Source organism: Propithecus coquereli, unplaced genomic scaffold (assembly GCF_000956105.1).
Source record: "Propithecus coquereli isolate 6110/MARCELLA unplaced genomic scaffold, Pcoq_1.0 Scaffold69, whole genome shotgun sequence".
Taxonomy (NCBI): domain Eukaryota; kingdom Metazoa; phylum Chordata; class Mammalia; order Primates; family Indriidae; genus Propithecus; species Propithecus coquereli.
This window is the reverse complement of record NW_012152951.1, coordinates 741,495-762,082: the sequence shown is the minus strand read 5'-3', so window position 1 is coordinate 762,082 and position 20,588 is coordinate 741,495. Positions and strand designations below refer to the sequence as shown.

The following is a 20,588-nucleotide window of genomic DNA, read 5'->3' as shown; positions in this document are numbered from 1 at the left end:
GATGGCATCACCCTACCCTTCTACACCCACCCCCGACTAAATGAAAGCATTTTAAAATCATCACTGAGCAGTGGATGCTCCCACATGTAGCCTGACTTCACTTGTGAATGCGTTGTGAAATAACGATGAGACTTTTTTAAATTGATGGATTTAGTGTTTCATTTTCTGATTGTTGCTTTTTAAATGCTAAATAAGATTTTCATCACATATTTATCTTTTTCTAAAACAGCAATCTCACTCAGCAATAAAAAGGAGCAAACTGTTGAAACACACAGCGTGGATGAATCTCAAACCCTTTATGCAAAGTGAAAGAAGGGTGACTCAAAAGGCCACACACACATGATGCCACGCAGAGGATGTTTTGGAAAAGGCAAAACCATAACGGGACAGGAAACAGTTCTGTGGTTGCCAGTGGTGGGGTAGGAAGGAAGATTGATTACAAAGGGGCAGCCCATGGGACTTGCAGGGGGTCATGGAAGGATCCCATGTCATAAATGTGATGGTGGATATAGAACTCTATAAATTAGTGTGAACTCTATAAATTAGTGCAAAACTCTTGGAACTGTACACCAAAAAGAATGAATTTTATAGTATACAGACTAAAACCAAACCTTTTTGTAAATGCCAGTCATCCCTTTTCATAGTTTATCAAATGCCCTGCTCTCCAGATAACAACCACTTTTAGTGTCTGGGTATTTTCTCCTTGCCTCTAAATAAAGTGCTTAATTTGCTGCTTGGGTTTTCAGCGTTAGGCATTGTCTATGGATTTCATACCGTGAAGAATACCGAGCCCTCATGCATATCCCATATGTACGCCTGCATGTGTCTCTTCCTCCAATCTCCCAGCTGTTAGAAGTTAAGAAACTACTGGATGCATCTGAATATACTGGGAAGAGATTTAGACAGCTGGGGGGGAACTGGCAGCTGCATTCATGACACGTTTATAGAAAATTAAGCAAATGTAAAAAGTAAAATTATTTCATGAAAACCACAAAGCATACAGGAAAAAGTATATGGCATGGTTCATTTGAATATTATTTGCATGGTTATAATAAATGTTAAATATGGAGCCAACCAAAATTATTACTTATCTTCTTGAATCTCTGAGTTGTTCTAGCCAGTTCCAGTCTAGACCAATTCTCTCTGTGCTGGGTGTCATTTGGGGACAGCCCTCGTCATTACCCTTGGAAATTCCTTTCACCTTTCTTTTGGATTGGAGCTCCTCTTTCCTAGATCCCTTAATTTCTTTCAAGCTTTACCCTTTTTAGTCAAAAACATTCTACAGTAGTTTCCCTAGAAAGAGTACATACAAATTTTTTCAAGACCCTGAATGGCTGACAATGTCTTTAAATCAACCTTCCTATGTAACTGATTGTTTACACAGTCACGGAATTCAAATTGCAATAATTTTCCCTCTGAATTTTGAAGGCTTTTTGCTCCATTATCTTCTGGCTTCTATAGTTTCTGTTGAGAAGGACAAAGCATTCCAATTCCTGACCCTTTGGGACCTGCTTTCTCCTCTGGAAACTTTTAGGTTTCTCTTTGTCCCTGGTGTTAGGAGATTTCTAAGAATATGTCTTGGATGTGGGTCTTTCAACCATTGTGCTGGACACTTTCAATGTGGAAAATCAGACCCTTCATCCTGGAATTATTTCTTTAGTTTCCTCTCCTCTGTTTTCTTTCTTCTCTTCTTCTGAAATCCTGTTCTCTGATTTTCTTACCATCCTCCTGTTTTCCCTTTGTCTTTTCTGTTTCACTCTTTTAAGAGGTCCTCAACTTTATCTTTTAACCCTTGTTTTGAATTTCCATTTCTACTGCCATATTTTTAATTTCTAAAATTAAGTTTTTAAATAGGAATTTGTTCTAGTTTCACAGACATAATCATCTCTTAGCTTTCAACCATGAGTAGAATTCATAGTTGATTTCTCTGTTTTGGTGTCTCAGGTTAAAGGTTTTCTGAATATGCCTGAAAACCACTCCTGCACTCAAATTCTAAAACGGGGCATAAAATAATTAACTGGAAGTTCTGAGCTCATAGGTGGAGCTTGTTGACTTTGTGCTTCCCTGTAGGGCAATCTTGCTGAGCAATTTTATAGGAAACCTCCTATATCATTATCTTTGGGTCTTTACTCTTTGGCATCAGACTCCCCAGAGAAGACTCTTCCATTCTGACCCAGGGAGGACATAAACACAAGCCTGGCTACCAGTATTCTACTATGTCAAAGAAGGCTGGGGGTTCAACGTTCAGAATCCTCGCTTTACCGTCTAGTATTTTCTGTCCCTGCTCTGCCGACAGTCCCCCGGTCAGAGGCCTTCTCTTTTCTTGTCTACAGATAACAAATCTGTGGTTTTATACCAGGCAGGAAATAAATTGTTACCTGGTTCCTTGATGTTGTGGGGAAGTGGAGCGCTCTGACTCTGAAACAGAGTTTTTAACCAAACCTCCTATTTTTGCTCCCACTGTCAGCATCTTTTTCAGAGATACTGTGAGTCTTCAACTTTGCTTCACAGCTTTTCCTACTGTTGACTTGAATATTCAGACTTCTGTAGTCTTAAGTCACTCACTAGTTCCAGCTTCCAAATTGTGTTGCTCTCTTTTCTACCCTGTCTAAAATGATCTCCCAAGTCATTATCATGTCATAATACCCTGTATGTTCTCTTCACGACAATCATCATAATCTTTAATTTTAACTTATTTTCTTATTATTTACCTTTGCCACTAGACTCTTCACTCTCTGTGGGAATACCATGTTTGTCTTTTATTATTTATTCTTGATGCCTATAACAGAACTGAAGTATGGGTGCAGGGGCTAAGAATATACGCTCAGAAGTCTGGGTTCAAATCCCAGCTCTACCATTTAGTAAATACACAGCGTTGGATAGATAATCTCCCTGTGGCTCATTTTCTTCATCAGCAAAAGTGAGAAAATGGATGATTTAATGAGATAATTCACATAAAGTGCTTAGTACGCATCTAGCACTTGGTAAGCAACCAATAAATGCTAACTACGGTGTGGGATAAACAAAAATGAATGATTAAGTTTCCTCACATATAGCGTGTGGAGATATGGTCACTATATATATTTCACACTTACATTTCTTTGGGTCATGTACGTCCTCCTTTGATTAATGACCTTCGGGTTGTCTGTTACTTTTTCTCCAACAGGATATCCATCACAAGGGTCACTGCTGATATCTCGCTTGCCAAACGCTCAGTATTAAACAATCCCAGTAAGCACGCAATAATAGAAAGATCCAACACGAGGTCAAGCTTAGGTAAGTCTGTGCAATGATCTTAAGCTATTTTAACACTCCTCTCCTGAAGATGACGATGAGGAGATCTAACAAGATGATAATTCCATGTGTCACAGAGTATAAAGAAAAGCAACGTGTGTTCCCAGTAGCTAGTGCTACAGTCTCAATGATTTTGTGGCATGGAAGGATTTGTTATGATAGCTTCAAGTTAAAAATTCCGCATGCTGTCAACATGAATGTTGTGGTTGTGGTTTGTTTTCACTAATAGGAGCTTTGGTGTCTATAGACTCTAAAAACTGCTGGCTTTGCATCAGTGTTACCATGAGCACGTTTATTAATCTCTTGAAGGGTGTTCCCTCATTTAAAAAAAAAAAAGATAACTACTTTGTTGAATTCTTTTAAGGATTAAACATGGTATGTACTCCATAAATGATGGCTATTATCCCAAGTACCCCTTAATACTTGAATTATATCCATAATGAAATTCAGGATGATGCAGTTTGTGTGTGTAGTTGAGATTGATAAAGGATGAGGTCAATTCCTAGCTATTTTCTATTGATATCAACATTTTTGTTTTATTTGTAAAAACAGTGTGGGGATTTTAGTTAACATGTTTACAGGGTGGTGTTTGGATATTGTGTATTAACATGCATTGATTTGATCATATCGAGATCCTTCAGCTATTTCTTCTCTTTGGCATGTGCTTGGGGTTTTAGGTTAATCACTGTTACACATGTTAATCACTGGATTGTTAGGTTTCTGTCTTTATGAGGTAAATCTTCCGAGGACTGTAGTGTAAGACCTTGGAGCTTAGTTACTTTTTTTCTATTAATATTTATAAGTTATATAAATTTTGGGGAGGCTCACTTTTAATATAGGAGTTTTTAGTTTACTCTGAAGTATCATTCCATAAGTAATAGAAAAACTTTTAGAAATAATAAACTATCTGTTAGGAATGAATATGATATTTTACACAACTAAATTTTATTCCTCACCTAACAACTTCTCATTAATGAAACTTCATAACAGGTTTAGAAATTTATTAGGGGGGAAACTGTGATAATCTAATGTGCTTACAGCAATTTCTTTTTATGTCCTTGTCTTCTGTGACACTTAAAACTCGTGTGACACATTATTTGATGCTCACAGGAATTATTATAAAATTGCTTCTTTAATATATTCCACTGATTAACAAAGTCAAGTAATTTGTTTAGACTCATAACTGAATCAGTGACATAAAAGATTTATTTAGATTACCAGGCTTTTTTTGACTATTGACTATACGTTATTTTTTTTAACTTTTTTCTTTTTCTTTTCTTTTTTTATTTCAGAATATAGGGAGGTACAAATGCTTTGGTCACATAAATTGCCTTTGCACCACCCAAGGCAAAGCTATAAGCATGCCCATCCCCCAGACAGTGCATACTGCACCCATTAGGTGTGAATTTCCTGATCCTCTCCTCCCCCTCCCACCTTCCCAATCCCTGATGAATGTTACTTCCATATGTGTATATAAGTGTTGATTGATTAGTACCAATTTAATGGTGAGTACATGTGGTGTTTGTTTTTCCATTCTTGTGATACTTCACTTAGAAGAATGGGCTCCAGTTCCATCCAGGTTAATACAAGATTAGTTCACCATTTTTTTATGGCTGAGTAGTACTCCATGGTGTACATATATCACATCAATGCAATCCCTGTTAAAATACCAAAAACATTTTTCACAGATCTAGAAAAAATAATTCTGTGTTTCATATGGAACCAGAGAAGACTCCGTATAGCCAAAGCAACCTTAAGCAAAAAGAACAAACCAGGAGGCATCAATTTACCAGACTTCAAGATATACTACAAGGCTATAGTCACCAAAACAGCACGGTACTAGCACAAGAACAGAGACATAGACCAATGGAACAGAACAGAGAACCCAGATTTAAAACCATCCTCATATAACCATCTGATCTTTGACAAAGCAGGCAGAAACATACACTGGGGAAAAGAATCCTTATTCAATAAATGTTGCTGGGAAAATTGGATAGCCAAATGTAGAAGAATGAAACAGGATCTGTACCTCTCACCTCTGACAAAAATATGCATTATTTTTAAATGACTCTTCCACTCCATATATTTTACTGAGCATATAGCAGACACTGACTATCATGCTAAAGCCTGGGAAAGACGGATTAGATGAAGCCCCTGCTACCTAGGAGCTTGGTGTAGCAATAAGGCAAGTAAGTTAAGAGCCCATTGAAAGAGAGGGTGATGAGCAAAGTGGTCCAGTGTTGAACTGATTGCCAAAGAGCTAATGCTGTAGAAGAATGTAGGCCTTGGGGAAAGGCTCTTCCCAGGAGCTGATCATGAGCTGAGACTTCCAACATGATCAGATTTAGCCAAGAAAAAAGGGAAAGGGTTGGACAGCATGACAGTGATCTGAGAGTGGAAGCTACAAGAGGATTCTGGAAAACATATCTGCTTCACTTTTGCTGAAATATACAGTTTAAAAAAGAGGGAGATGGACTACAACACCAGAGAGATAGGCAGGGGTAAGAAAATAAGGAATTTGGAGCTTATTTTTGAGGCATTAGGGAAATGTACAGATTTGAGGCATTCATTCATTTACCAACTATTTGAGTACCGCCACGTGCTAGGCATCATTCTAAGTGCCAGGGACACAGAAGTGAAGGACACAAAGTTGTCCTTCTCATAGTTTTTTTTTTTTTCCCTCTGTTTTTATTTCACAGGGAAGACATGGACAAAAACGTATAGATGTAAAACACAGACAGTTACAGATAGTCGGTGAGTGGTCGATGTGTTCTGAAAGCAGCAGCAGGCTGGGGAGTAGAACGTAAGCTGGGGAGGAGGGTGTGATTTTATACAGGGTAGGCAGCTCCAAGGAAGTGACATTTTAGCAGGATGATTTCTGTGGTGAGCTCTGTCGCCTTGCTGCAGCTACCTGAGGAAGAGTGTTCAAGGCAAGGGAAACTGTTTTCTCAGGTGCTTAGAGCAGTGCAAAGACCCTGAGGCAGGAGTGTGTCTGACGTGTCCGAGGGATAGCGAGGCCAGTGACTGCAGTGGGGTGAGCCGTGGGGTCAGAGAGGCTGTGGGGAGCCTGATAGTGCAGGGCTTAGTAGACGTGGAAAGACCTTGCCTTTTGTTGTGGATGGAACAGGAAGCTGTAGGAGCGCAGAGACATGACACAGTGTAACATATGTCTTAGAAGAATCACAGCATTATGGAGGAGAGGATGGAACGGGGCAAGAGAGAAGTGAGGGATGCAGTAGGAATCTGCTGAAGCAGATTCTGAGAGAAATGATGGACTCTGTGCAGAACCCCAGGCACAAAGTAAGACTGTTGACTTTAGAAGAATCCATGTGGCAGCAGGGTGGAGAAGGGGCAAGACTTGGGCAGGGAGGTCACTTAGGAGGCCGTTGTCATCATTCATCTTAGAGGATAAGAGGGCATTTCAATCTTCTGCATGTGGCTATCCAATTTTCCCAGCACCATTTATTGAATAGGGATTCTTTTCCCCAGTGTATGTTGCTGTCTACTTTGTCAAAGATCAGATGGCAATATGTAGATGTTTTTGTATCTGGGTTCTCTGTTCTATCAATGAGATATCACCTAACCCCAGTGAGAGTGGCTTTTATCACAAAGTGCCAAAATAGTAGATGCTGGAGTGGATATGAGAGATAGGAACACTCATATGCTGTTGGTGGGACTGCAAACTAGAGCAACCTCTACGGAAAATAGTATGGAAAGTCCTCAAAGAACTAAAGGTAGACCTACCATTTGATCAATCCAGCAATCCCACTACTGGGTATTTACCCAAAGACAAAAAAGTCATTTTATCAAAAAGACACTTGCACTAGAATGTTTATTGGAAGCACAATTCACAATTGCAAAGATGTGGAATCAACCCAAGTGCCCATTAATTCACTAGTGGATTAATAAAATGTGGCATATGTACACCATGGAGTACTACTCAGCCATAAAAAGGATGAGTTAATGTTTATTGCAGCACAGTTCACAATTGCAAAGATGTGGAATCAGCCCAAATGCCCATCAACTTATGAGTGGATTAACAAAATGTGGCAGGGCATATGTAACCATGGTGTATAATACTACTCAGCCATTAAAAAAAATGACTTAATGCCTTTTGTAACAATCTGGATGAAACTGGAGACTGTCCTCTTAGTGAAGTATCACAAGAATGGAAAAATAAACACCACATGTACTCACTATTAAAGTGGAAACTAACCCATCAGCACTCAGTGGAAATCATGCAGGTGGGAGGGGGGAGAAAGGGATGGGTGAAATCATACCTAACGGGTACAGTGTACACTATCTGGGTGATGGGCACACTTATAACTTTGACTCAAGCAGTACAAAAGCATCCATGTAACCAAAACATCTGTACCATTGTAATATTCTGAAATTTAAAAAATAATTTAAAATATTAAAAAAAAGAATAATAATGAGAGAGTTGGAGGCAAGACAGTGGCAGAGGGCATGAGGAGAAAGAGGAATTCAAGATGAAAGAATAGGAGTGTCAGGATCTGATAATCTATTAAATGTGGAGTACAAAGGAAAATCCAGGATGGTTTCTGCTTTCACTTTAAGGAACTGGGTGATGGATGGTGGTGGTCTGGGGATAAAGGGGTCCAGGACAAGGCAGTGGACTGTGGAGGGGGATAAGGAAGATGATGACTTCAGTTGTGGATATAGCAATTTGCATGTTGTGGAGCATCCAGATAAACAGCAGGCAGTTTTATGTACAGATCTGGAACAAAACAGAGGGCAGGGCTTAAGTTAATTCTTGTTATTCACAGTAGTCATGTTCTATAAAATCACCACAAATACTGAATTAGCAAATACTGACCCATTGTTCCTAGAGGAAATGCAGGGTTAGGTTCCTGGGAGCCTCTGGTCACAACATTTTCGTCAACTAATCAATATATAACTGTGGTTTATGTGCATTTCCATTTAAAGACACATTATTTAATATATATTGTTGATTCATTAACACTGAACTCACAGGCAACTGCACTATAACCCATCCTTGAGCGAAGTTCATCCAACACATGTATTCTCTAATAAGGCACATCAGTCTTGTGCTTAGGAACACTACACAGCACTTCAGCATTATGCTTGGGGGCCATTTTAAACAGTGAAATCATCAATCAGAAGTTCAAAAATGCAAAATATATGTCACTAAAAAGACCAGTCTAAGAGCTGTAACAAGAAGGCAGAGTACTGCTTTGCTCAACCTCAGCTAGGAACCTGCGCATTGGGTGACTCAAATTTCGCTACTCTCTATGTCCACAAATGAGTGCCAAAGTGCCACGAATATTGCTTTTGTGGTTATAAATAAATTTAGGAAGCACGTGAATTTGTAAATACAGAATCTATGAATAACTATGAACTGTATTTTGTATTTGGAAGCCATTAGTTTATACATGTAGTCAGAGAATCCAGAATGAGAAGGCTAAGATGAGCCCAGACCCCCGACAAGCACCAGTATTTAGAGGTTGGCAGGGAAAGGAGGCTCTTGAGAAAGAACAAGAAATAGCTGCACGGGGAAAACTTCCGGAGAGAAGTAGCACAGTCAGGAGGGAATGTGTTTCAGTGATCCATACGCTAGAGGTCAAGCAAGATAAAGACTGGCAACACCCACTGACTTTCCAGATAGGGCATTTCTATTCCTGACTTAGTGCTCTACTCAAATAGAGGAAGCAGGGAGGGTCAGAGGGACAAGAACCTGGACCCCGTGGAAGGTGGCCATGGGCCCAGAGCCCAGGGAATTGGTGATACAGACTGGCCAGATGCGTCATCTGGATTTCTAGGAAACTCAATGTGCAAAAACCTTTTCTAATATCGCTGAAGAAGAGGAATGCATGAATTACACATTAAGTAATTCTTTGTACAGCATGAGGATTTTTAGTTTTTCTCATGGTAGTGCAAGGGCAGAGATGATTTGAAAAAAGAAAAAATAAACCAGGCAGGAGAATGATCAGAGAACACCCACTCCCCAGTATCACATGTTAAATGACATGTTAGGAGTATTATGTGGACCCTATAGGATGGGAAACATTTTAAAATTGGAGCTTTGGGCAAAACTGATAGTGTCATACTCTAGGTGTATAAGTTTATGCATATATGCTATTTGTGGTACTAAAGGCTCCCATTTTCTATTTTTTAAATTTTGCTTTTATATTTATTCTTCTTGCTTTCCTTCAGGCCTTTGTTATTCTTATTGATTTTAAGCTAGTAGATTTACATAGTCTTTCTATTTCCCATCCTTAAAATGATGAAAATATTAGAACGTATCTTTAGGATTGCCATGTGGATAGAATGTGTTGACACATAGTAGGAGGAGATAAGTCAATGGTGGTTGCTATTATTAGTGGTTTTTTAAACTTTCATGGCAACAAGAAGCAATATTAGCAGTGTCAATTCTGATTTTTCAAATACAGTGCATAGTTTATATAATTCTTCTATTTCTTATTCAAAGACTAAAGTGTATAAAATATAAATCTCGATTTGAAGCCAGACAGCACTGAGTGCTTTCCATGAGTGTTGGTACATGGAGTTGTCACTACTGCTTTTTTCTTCACATCTGTGATTCTCAAACTTTAGCTTATATCAGAATCACCTAGAGGGTATGTTAAAATACAGATTGCTTGTCCCAACCCCAAAGGTTCTTATTTAGTAAGTGTGGGATGAAGTATGAGAATTTGCATTTCTAACAAGTTCTTGGAGATCATACTTTAAAAAAAATTGCTAATTTAATGAAGATGCTTCCTCAGTAACCCATTTCAGAAATCGTTTTTATTCTATTCTGAAAATACTCATTATCCTCACAGTAACAGCAAGCTGTACTTGGATAAGGCACTTTAAAAAAAAAATCTCATTTAATCCTCAGGACAGTGGTTTACAAACTTGAGCTTGCATCAGAACTCTACGGAAAGCATGTTGAAACACAGAGTGCTGGGCCTCGCCCCCAGGGTTTCTGGTTCAGCGAGTCTGGGATGTGGCCTGGGAATCCGTGTTTCTAGCACATTTCTAGGAGATACTAATGCTGCTGGTACCAGGATCATACTTTAAACACCACTGAGCTAAACCATTTTTTATTTTGTAATGTCGACTTGAATCCCTCAAGTGGTTGGATATTTGTTTCCTTTATATATAGACTGTTATTAATTTTATACTTCTATTAAATCACCGATATTAATTATATTATTCAGAGCCTTCAGAACCTTTTTTTTGCTAACTTATCTGTCAGAGTTTGATTGAAGCTATTACAAATATGAGAAATTCATAATTGATTAGTAATTTCAGCTGACATATTCCAGTGCTGTTATTGATATAAAGGCCTACAACTTTGTTATGTTTGTATATAACAAAATTTTTGTATGATGTTTACCTTAAATTTGACTTTATAGGCTATTACAAGCTTCCTTTACAAATAGCATTTGCCTCATTTTTTGGTAATTTGCATGTGTTTGTGGTTATTGCCTATACTTTTATTTTTAAACTGAAGGAGTCTCAAGGAAATGACCCTCCATGACTACAGTGGGAACTGCAAGCTACATATTACGTTTTATAGACCTATGCTGCCTAATACCGTAGCTTCTGCCTGTTTAAATTATTAAGAGAGATCATGGAGCAGCAGCAGAACTGAATGTAATTTTCTTGGAGTTCAAGTAGATTTTGAAATGTGTGGTGACACGTTTTCAATAAGCTTTTGTCGTTTGGATTTCTGTAGTGCAGCCCTTAGGTAACGGCCCTTTTAAAACATGAATGTCGCAGGCCCAATTCCTTTGCTGGTGGAAAATGTGAGTAGTGTGCTTTTGAACAAGTTTGTTACAGACACCCTTCAAGTCTCTCTGGTTGTTATTTCAACTTGTTAATAAATGTATCTAGAGAGCATACTAATAGGTGACACATAAGTCCATTAAAAGGAAAGCTAGTAATGGTCGCTAGGGTAAAGTGGTTAGAAACACATGAAAGATATCTCTTATTTTATAATAGTTTTATGAAATGATTTCATAGAGTAAAGGTTTTATAGCATAAAAAAGTGAGTCAGCAGAGCAAGAACAAAAAAATTTAACTATCACGACATACAGTATCATACTAAAGTAAACTTTAACGCTGGTTAAGACAGCAATTCTTTAAATTCTGAAGGTGTTGTGCGGAAAGGATACCTTATATTGATTCTACTGCCTGTCAACATTAACATAATGGCTGACCTACCTTCCTGTTGAAGAAACAGTGTACCATTTTACTTTAATTTAGTTTAAAAATACTGTAATTGAACTCTATTTAACATTTTACAGCGGAAGTTCAAAGTGAAATTGAAAGGATTTTTGAACTTGCAAGAACACTGCAATTGGTAGTCCTTGATGCAGATACTATTAATCATCCAGCTCAACTTAGTAAAACCTCTTTGGCCCCTATTATAGTGTACGTAAAGATTTCCTCTCCTAAGGTAAGTAGGGTTGCTATTATTTGCTCTATGATCAAACTCTACGAAAATGTGTTTTCTGTTCTGCTTCTCAATGATACCAGCCTTTATGATGAATGTAGAACTCATGGAGACATTCACTGGTCAAGAATTTTTAAGACTGAAGCAAAGCATGGTTAGCTTAATGATTTAGAATAGCAATTCTCAGAATGCGGTCCATGAATCCCTGGAGGGTTCCGAGATACTTTCAGAGGGTCTACAAAGTCAAAACTACTTCTAGGATAATACTAAGACATTATTTGCCTTTTTTGCTGTTTTGACGTTTGCATGAACGATGGATCCTAAGCATGAATCAAGACTGTGGTATCAAAAAGCACTAGCATTTACTGTGTTCATCATAACAGTGTTCTCACTACTGTTTAAGGGAAAAAAAGCCAGTTTCACTTAAGAGTCAAAATTTAATAAATTTCACAAATTCATCAGAATACTCTTAAGTACAAGTCTTTTTAATATTCTGTGTAATGAAATAGGAAGTACATACCAAAGTAAGTTGTCTCAAGGGCAAACACTGGTGTGATTGAGTTGTGAACTAAATTAGTGACTTTTTTCATGGAACACCATTTTTATCTTTTTTATCTCAAGGAACAACTGACAGGCTTGGGTATTTGGTAGGTATCTTCTTGAACAAAGTGAGCCTGTTGGTTGGGTGTGGTGGCTCATGCCTTTAACCCCAGCACTTTGGGAGGTCTAGGCAAGAGGATTGCTTGAGGTCAGGAGTTCAAGACCAGCCTGAGCAACATAGTGAGACCCCCATTTCTACAAAAATTTTTTTAAAACAATTACCTGGGTATAATGGCATACACTTGTAGTCCTAGCTTACTGGGGAAGCTGACACAGGAGGACTGCTTGGGCCCAGGAATTGGAGGTTACAGTGAGCTATGATCCCACCACTGCATACCAGCCTGGGTGACAAAGCAAGACCTTGTCTCCTAAAAAAAAAAAAAAAAGTGAGCCTGTCACTTCAAGGAGAACTAATCGTGTGTGTTGCAAGAACTCAGTGAAACACTATTTTTCAAATGATCAATGAATGATAATTTCAAGACAGACTGATTTCAGATTTCATAGGGCAACTAGTCTTTGTGTAGTATCAAAGAAGAATATCCAGTTATCTGAAAATGCTACAAAATATTCCTCCTCTTCTCAATCACATCTGTAGGTTAGATTTTCTTTGCGTATTTCAAACAAAAAAAATACATTGTAGACGCAGATAGACTTCAGTTATCTTCTATGAAGTGAGGCATTAGATTTGTAAAAATATGGAGCTATTTTTATAAAAATAAGTAATTTATGTTAATGTGTAAGATTTATTTTAAATGAATATTTTCAGAATTTCTCAGTTTTAATTTTTAATAGGGTGAATATTAGATATATTTCACATAAACAAAAGCTTTTTGGGGTTGTCAACAATGTCTCAAAACTTTTTTAGGTTTTAAAAAAAAAAGGTTTGGACTCAGAAAAAGTGCTACACTGGTGATTAAAGCTTGCAACTGAGCTTTATGTTAATTTTGCAGATAATCTATTGTAAGCCCTTTGTGCGTATATGAAAAGGGACTATATATAAAAAGGCCCCAGAGAAAGGAATCAGTAATGTACCTTGTAGTTTATGTGAGTCCAGGTATTCCTTTATTACAAACTCCTATCTTTTACAGGTTTTACAAAGGTTAATAAAATCTCGAGGGAAATCTCAAGCTAAACACCTCAATGTCCAGATGGTAGCAGCTGATAAATTGGCTCAGTGTCCTCCAGTAAGTTCTCTCTATATATGGTATAATCCAGTTGAAGAGATCAGACCTGCCATTATTTTTTAAAAAAACAAGCAAACAGACAAACACTTGTCAGGAAAGAGAATCCTCATTACTTAAAGGGGTATTCATTCCAAAGAAGCAAACTGTCCTGCCTCCTTCCTGATTATGGCATGGCTTACAAAAATCTATGGTCTGTGGTGACCTCATTTTGTTAATATCTAACACAAGACCATAGTTCCAAAAATTTGGTTTGTAAGATGGATCTTTTGGGGTTGGTTTATTATTCACATCTGATCACGGGGAGCAAGTTATCTGTGCAGTATAACCGAGAAACTGATTTGAGACTATGTGAAAATAAATTTCTAAGTACTATTAATAAGTTAGCCAGATTCCTCTAATCCATACTATGCCTTGGGACTACAGATCTAAGTGCAGCTATTCCAGAGGCTGTAAGAGTTATATCAACTTTTTGCTTGCTAGAAGTATGTTTGATAATGAAGTCCTTTGAAAAGTGAGGCATTGTTTTCTTCCCTAAGGAACTGTGAAGTTAGGACCATGTCAAATCTCATGTCCTACTCTTCCCTTATTCATTTCCAAATTAAGATTTCACAATCCTCATGTTGAGAACAGGCTTCTTCCTATACTGTTCAGATTTTTATTCTGACTGTTAAGAGCGTGACAGCACAGAAAAGTTATTGGTTAAGCATTTAGTGTCCTAAACACTGATTTGAGGTGAACACATGCTTGCTTATATGCTAACTAAATAAGATGGTCAGCCAACAGAAAGGGAATGGGAACTGAGTCAGTCATCTGCTGGCATAAATGCACTGTCTGAAACGTCTGCCTCTGCAGGAGTTGTTTGATGTGATCTTGGATGAGAACCAGCTTGAGGATGCTTGTGAGCACCTTGCCGACTATCTGGAGGCCTACTGGAAGGCCACCCACCCTCCCAGCAGCAATCTCCCCAACCCTCTCCTTAGCCGTACTTTGGCCACTTCAACTCTCCCTCTCAGCCCCACCCTAGCCTCTAATTCACAGGTAAGGGGAGTTCTTTTTTTTTTTAAAAGTCTTCATAGAGAAAGTAGGCTACCTAAGCAGACACCATTGAGATCCAAACCCAGATAGCCAGTGCAGGGCTTGTTCCTGTACACTAACTCTACCTAAACAGAGACAAACATTATGAGCTGTGTACTTGTAAGAAAAGCAATGTAAACGTAATATACTATGAACATACACAGGCTGTAAAACTCACTAACTACATGTTCTTTAAGACAGGGATAGTCACAGCACAGGTTGTGGAAGCAGACCACTTGGATTCAAGTCCTGGCTCCGCCTCCTATTGGGTGTAAAACCTGGGCCAAGTTCCCTAACTGCTCTTGTATAAGGTCAAACTAGCTCATGAGGCGACCTTATCTCATAAGGCTGTTAATATTAGTGAGTTATTACATGCCAAGGTCCTAGAACAGTACCTGCCCCATGTTGCCATTTAAGCATTTTATATTTTTAATTATTTTGGAATTTTTTTCTTAAATACCTCTGCTTAAGTATATGTGGGAAGATTTAAGTCTGCATCCATGTATAGAAAAATCTCAGGGCCCTGCATCTGTATTTGAACTAGCAGAGAAAATATAAAAAACAAATTATTGTGTGCACTGTTCTAAGCACTTTCACATACAGTACAAACCTTACAAATGCCACCGTCAAAGAATTAAGATACTTGAATAGACTTTCTCTGCCCTGCTAGTTCTTTACACACTGACCTTGGTTCGTGGCCATGTGTTCCCTTCCTTGCTAGAGTTCTCAAGGTGAGCAGAGGACTGATCGCTCCGCTCCTATCCGGTCTGCTTCCCAAGCTGAAGAAGAACCTTGCCTGGAACCAGTCAAGAAATCCCAGCACCGTTCTTCCTCCTCTGCCCCCCACCACAACCATCGCAGTGGCACAAGTCGAGGCCTCTCCAGGCAAGAGACGTTTGATTCAGAAACCCAGGAGAGTCGAGACTCTGCCTACGTGGAGCCGAAGGAAGATTATCCTCACGAACACGTGGACCACTATGCCTCCCACCGTGACCATAACCACAGAGATGAGACGCATGGGAGCAGTGACCACAGACACAGGGAGCCGCGGCACCGTTCCAGGGATGTGGAGCGAGAGCAGGACCACAACGAGTGCAACAAACAACGAAGCCGTCATAAATCTAAGGATCGCTACTGTGACAAGGATGGAGAAGTAATATCCAAAAAACGGAATGAGGCCGGGGAGTGGAACAGGGATGTTTACATCCGCCAATGACTTATGCCCTTTTGTGTTTTTTTGTTTTTTTTTTTGGGAAGTCTTGTGTAACAACACCCTGAAACAAAATCTTTGGGGTCTATATTACAATCAATCATATGTGATCTGTCTTGTAATATTTTGTATTGCTGTTGCTTGAATAGCAATAGCATGAAATAGAGTATTAATATACTTTTTTTTCTTTTGTAAATGCTATACAAATTGGCCTGGGATGGCTGCAGTCCTCCAGTTCTATACTGGACTCTTTCAAAAACTGTTTTGGGTAGCTGCCACTTGAACAAAATCTGTTGCCATCCAGGTGATGTTAGTGTTTTAAGAAAGGTAGCTGATGTACCCAGCAAGGCAGAATCAGCACAGATAAAAAGTGGAATTTCTTGTATCTCTAGATTTTTTAATACGCAGGCACCTGATTCGCATATTCATTCATTAATGGACCACTGTTTCTTGCTTGTACCTCTGGCTGACTAAATTTGGGGACAGATTCAGTCTTGCCTTACACAAAGGGGATCATAAAGTTAGAATCTATTTTCTATGTACTAGTACTGTGTACTGTATAGACAGTTTGTAAATGTTATTTCTGCAAACACCTTATTATATACATATATATATATCAGTTTGATCACACTATTTTAGAGTCTTAATGCCAAGTCAGCAGATTTGCTTTATGAATTACAGGGACTAGAAATGCCACATTCAGGAAATTTGTAGTAACATTGTCTAGACACTATCCTCATTCTATTAGAAAGTCTGTACATACTGTAAATATGTGTGATTGCTTGACTTGAAAAGGTTTGATTTCTGAATGTTATACCATCCTTGTAAGTTTGTAATTTTCACCATAAATTATGGTAAATATAACCAAACTCCAGAGGTTGTTCTACTCCATACAGTTCACACTGATTGTGACAAATACATTCTTAAGTAGCTAGTGTCTGTTATAGTCACTGCACTGGAGTATATGAGCCAGAACCCACTGTATGCATCTGTATGTAAGAGTGTGCATGAGTGATTGCTTGAGACGAGCTGGAATGCTGAAGACTAATGAAGAAACTAGAGACTGATATCTAGAATTCTACCCACCTGGCTTTGTATTTAATTGTGCTGTACGTTGCTTTACAATCCATTGAGCAGTCAGGGAATGTGAGGAAGCTTGCTGCCAAAGGTAACTAGGAAAGCATTCATCTGCTGGCTCCTTGTTTTTGCTCCTAGAGAGTAAAAATACAGGCAACTTTTACTGTGAGTGTTTCACTGGAAATGTAAAATCTTTGTGTGTTTGAGTATTTGTTTTAAGTAAGAAACGTTTACACAGCTTGTGGAATTATTTTGTGGGAAAATAAATTTTTGTAACTTCTCCCACTTCATTTTCTAACCTTGCCTATTGTTCCTCTTGTTTATCTCCTAGTTACCTATCATTCCTCCCCGCCACCAGCTCCAACAGTTTCACTGTCAGGACCCAGAAGTGCTGCTTATAACCAAAGTTTCTGCTCTTCAGAAGTAATCAGGGCAAAACGGGGGGACTTGAAATGAATAAAATGTTAAGAATATTTTCCTACATCAGACATCTACTCTGAAGCGGGGAAGAACCTATCTCCATGCCTCAATACACTGCTGTAAGAAGCTTACAATGCTGTTTTCATCTTAAGGCTAAAACCATTTCTGTGTCTCGTAAGTGTATATTTTGTCCAGTCGTGACTGGACAGGTAAGACAGTATTAAGTACCTAGCACTTGAAGTTTGTCCCAGGAAAATGCCTACCTGTAAATTCAGATTTGTACATTAACTTATTTAACAAAATAATAATAGTTACAATAATCTACTTTTGGTTTTGCTTCCTTGATTATTCCAAGTTCTTGCCAAATATTCTTAGACTTTCGTAAGTTACACTGTTTTACATTTAACTCATTTTCCTTACCCCCAAGAAAACTACGTTTTAAATATCAGCTGATATATGAAAAAATTTCCCTCAGAATCAATTTATTTGTAAATTAGGTCTGTTTACATGAAATTTATTGAATATAAAAACTGGTCATATTATGCAACTTTTTTGACAAAATTCTCGCATCACAGGGAAACCATATTCCAATTGCTAAACTTTCATCATGGTAAGATGTTGCTGATTAACGGTCTGATCCTTTCCTACATTATTTCATCCTAATTAATGATTTTGGAATATTTAAATTTTTACATTCTTGAAGTATAACTGGTATCACTTGCTATCATTAATTCCTTTCAAAGAACAGTGCTAATAGATTCCATCCTTTTTGTTTTGTACTTGGGTTCTTAGTTTTTCACCTTACTGTGGAATACATTAGTGCAAATCAGTATTCCTCTAAAAACTATATTGAAGGATTTGACATAAGAACATCTACACGTGAAAACTGTATAGTGAGCATATGTGTAAACAGTGTGTAGTAAATTTCTAAATGAAGAAATAATCCCAAGGACAATGGGATATTTACTGACTTGTGGAATGTAAAATTAGTCTTCACACAGCAAAGGTTTAATCTTAACCTACTCAGTTGTAGAATCATGATTTTTGTAGTCAACCTAGAAAATGCTGGAAATGTACTTAATAGTTCTATGTTTTTTTGTCATACCCATTTCAGTCTTTCCTATGCTCTTTCTCTACTGCTAATTTAAGTTACTATTACAAAAAGGTGCTGCTAAATGTAGGATGTCTTAGTCATACTGTACTTTGGGACAATGCCACATTTTTAACATGGTCTGCTATGCATTCCTGTTAAACATTCACTGTCAGCTACACTGAACTGTTTAACAAACCTGGTTTAAAGTAATTCATATAAAACAAATAAAGAGCTGGCTTCTACACTGTTTATTAGTAGTATTAATTGCCATTTTAGGAATGATTCATGTAACTGAGACTATGTTAAATATTCAACAACTCTTCCCACTTGTGGAGCATGTTCCTTAGGGGCAATGCTAAACACATGATGTTCCTTTAGTAATCTTTCCATTATGTCTGATTTAAAAAAAAATAGCTCAAGGTAGGTAAAAGATTCAAGATCTAACCTCGAGTAATCTGGGTCAGTTCTTTCATTTCTGTTAAATTGTATTTTTACCACTTGTACTTTGCTATTTACAATGTGACACAGGGTTTTAAAGTAAAATGTACTCACTGTTGATTTTAAATCCTTTTTAGGAGACAGCTGAGTTGCGCAGCAGAAGCATGCTGGGCCCATACTTTCATAGACATACCTGTGTTAACAGTAAATATGTTAAAAGATACATTAACTGTCCCTCACATTTTCCTGATTTTTTTCCCCTTCATATTGCATTTTTTCTTACATTTCTGTGTCTCTTCAGCTCATGTGTTTTATTTTCCAATTTGCTTAAAGGACAAAACCCACCGAAAATTGTCCATGTTCAAAGAAATTTAATGTTTTCAATATGCAAATATTTTGCTGGCATTGCTTATATCCTGATTGATATTTGCTGGTATTAATCAAACATTTACACTAGTACAATTTTGTTGTTATGCAGATTTTCATCCCAGCTTAGCACATAAGGCTTTGCAGAGAGCATGAGAGGAAATGGATTTTGTGGGGTTTCTAAACATACATTTAAAATTTGAGAAGGTATGTTAAGCCCTGGAAAGAGAAATGCCACAGTTAAAGTGTTTCTCTTTAGTCAAATGACATCTACGGGATATGAGGCAGAATGAGGGATGTAAAAGAGACACAGATATGCTTGAAATAATTTCTTTCTCATTCCGTATCATTGACTCACTGTCTACTCTGAGGCAGTGACTGAACAGACAGGGTGCCTGCCTCCAGGATGTTTCCCAAGTGTGAATGTGGGGCTTAGAGGGCGTGGCTAGTAAACTTGAATGAAAGCGTGTTCGGTGAGCGCTAGGAGACCAACAGAGATGAGGAATGGAACACAGAGAAAGAGTGGTGCCTAAACAACTTCAGGGAAGGGTGTTCGAGACAGGCTTCTTCAAAGAAGAGTCCATCTAAAGGTCTTACCTGATCTAAGAGGCCTTGTAATCGTTGTGGACACAATAAATAGTTATGAGACGTTCCTAAAGGAAACCTATGAGGGGAAAAAAATATCAAACTATTAGGCACTTGTTTTCAACTGTGCATTTCATATGCCCAGTGGCTTTTGGGTGGTTTGAATGAAAGCTAACAAAACAGTTTGATGTATTGACCACCACATGAGCTATCCTTTAAACTATGGCAGAGTATTGAGTATTTTAATAGATCTCATATAAAAAGCCAGTAAGTAGAATAAAACAAGCCTGAGGCTATAATTTTTTTAAAAAAAGTCACTTGTATTGGCCATCATAAGGGGATCTTTGGTCATTTTTGCAGTTCCAATGATGTTCTGTCTTTTGTCCAAGTCCAGATTTGATTGTGAAGTAGTCTTTTTTTGTTTGGATCTATCATAGGCACAATTGCCTTATCTGATGGTTTTATGTGAAATGGTTTATGTTCAATAGAACGTCAAGGCCCAGCTCTAAGTGCTGGGCCCGTTCCCAGCTGTTGGTTTTTCTCTTTTGCACCAAACATTTTCTAATAACTTGTATATGTTCTAAAAAATGATAAGGTATCCAAATTGTAGAATATTCTCATTTTTAAAATCATGAAAAAAATTAAAGGTAGACTATATCAGTTAGAAGAGGTCCATACTTCATTTGAAAGAGGGTTGATGTCCCAAATAATAAGCAGAGAGTGAGTTAGGTAAAATACTTACCTCAGTTATTGGTACATATTAATTAGTGTCCTGAATTCTTGAGGCACTATTACTTGGGAACA

General features: G+C 37.9%; 1 protein-coding gene and 1 long non-coding RNA gene across 12 annotated transcripts in view; one reads left to right on the top strand and one right to left on the bottom strand.

The window, feature by feature from the left end:
* Positions 1–17,167, top strand: part of CACNB2 (calcium channel, voltage-dependent, beta 2 subunit) — a 336,969-nt gene extending 319,802 nt beyond the window's left edge. For 5 of the 9 annotated variants that reach the window (XM_012660941.1, XM_012660943.1, XM_012660945.1 and 2 more), the window contains 5 exons: positions 3,167–3,276; positions 11,589–11,740; positions 13,426–13,521; positions 14,374–14,559; positions 15,317–15,811. In XM_012660941.1, coding sequence (XP_012516395.1) covers positions 3,167–3,276; positions 11,589–11,740; positions 13,426–13,521; positions 14,374–14,559; positions 15,317–15,811 — 1,039 coding nt within the window. Of the gene's footprint in view, positions 1–3,166; positions 3,277–11,588; positions 11,741–13,425; positions 13,522–14,373; positions 14,560–15,316 lie in introns of all 9 variants that reach the window. The other 4 variants (XM_012660940.1, XM_012660944.1, XM_012660946.1 and 1 more) reach the window with 4 other exon arrangements.
* LOC105823691 lies at positions 7,734–20,586 on the bottom strand. Of its 3 annotated transcripts, XR_001138159.1 has the most exons (5): positions 20,527–20,578; positions 19,797–19,863; positions 18,948–19,026; positions 16,892–17,016; positions 13,507–13,567 (listed from the first exon to the last, which is right to left on the bottom strand). It is a non-coding gene; the product is annotated as an uncharacterized LOC105823691 (long non-coding RNA). The 3 variants fall into 3 exon arrangements; XR_001138160.1 differs by lacking the exon at positions 13,507–13,567 and adding an exon at positions 7,734–8,032 and having other exon boundaries at positions 19,797–20,586; XR_001138158.1 differs by having other exon boundaries at positions 19,797–20,586.
* Positions 20,587–20,588: the final 2 nt, after the last annotated feature.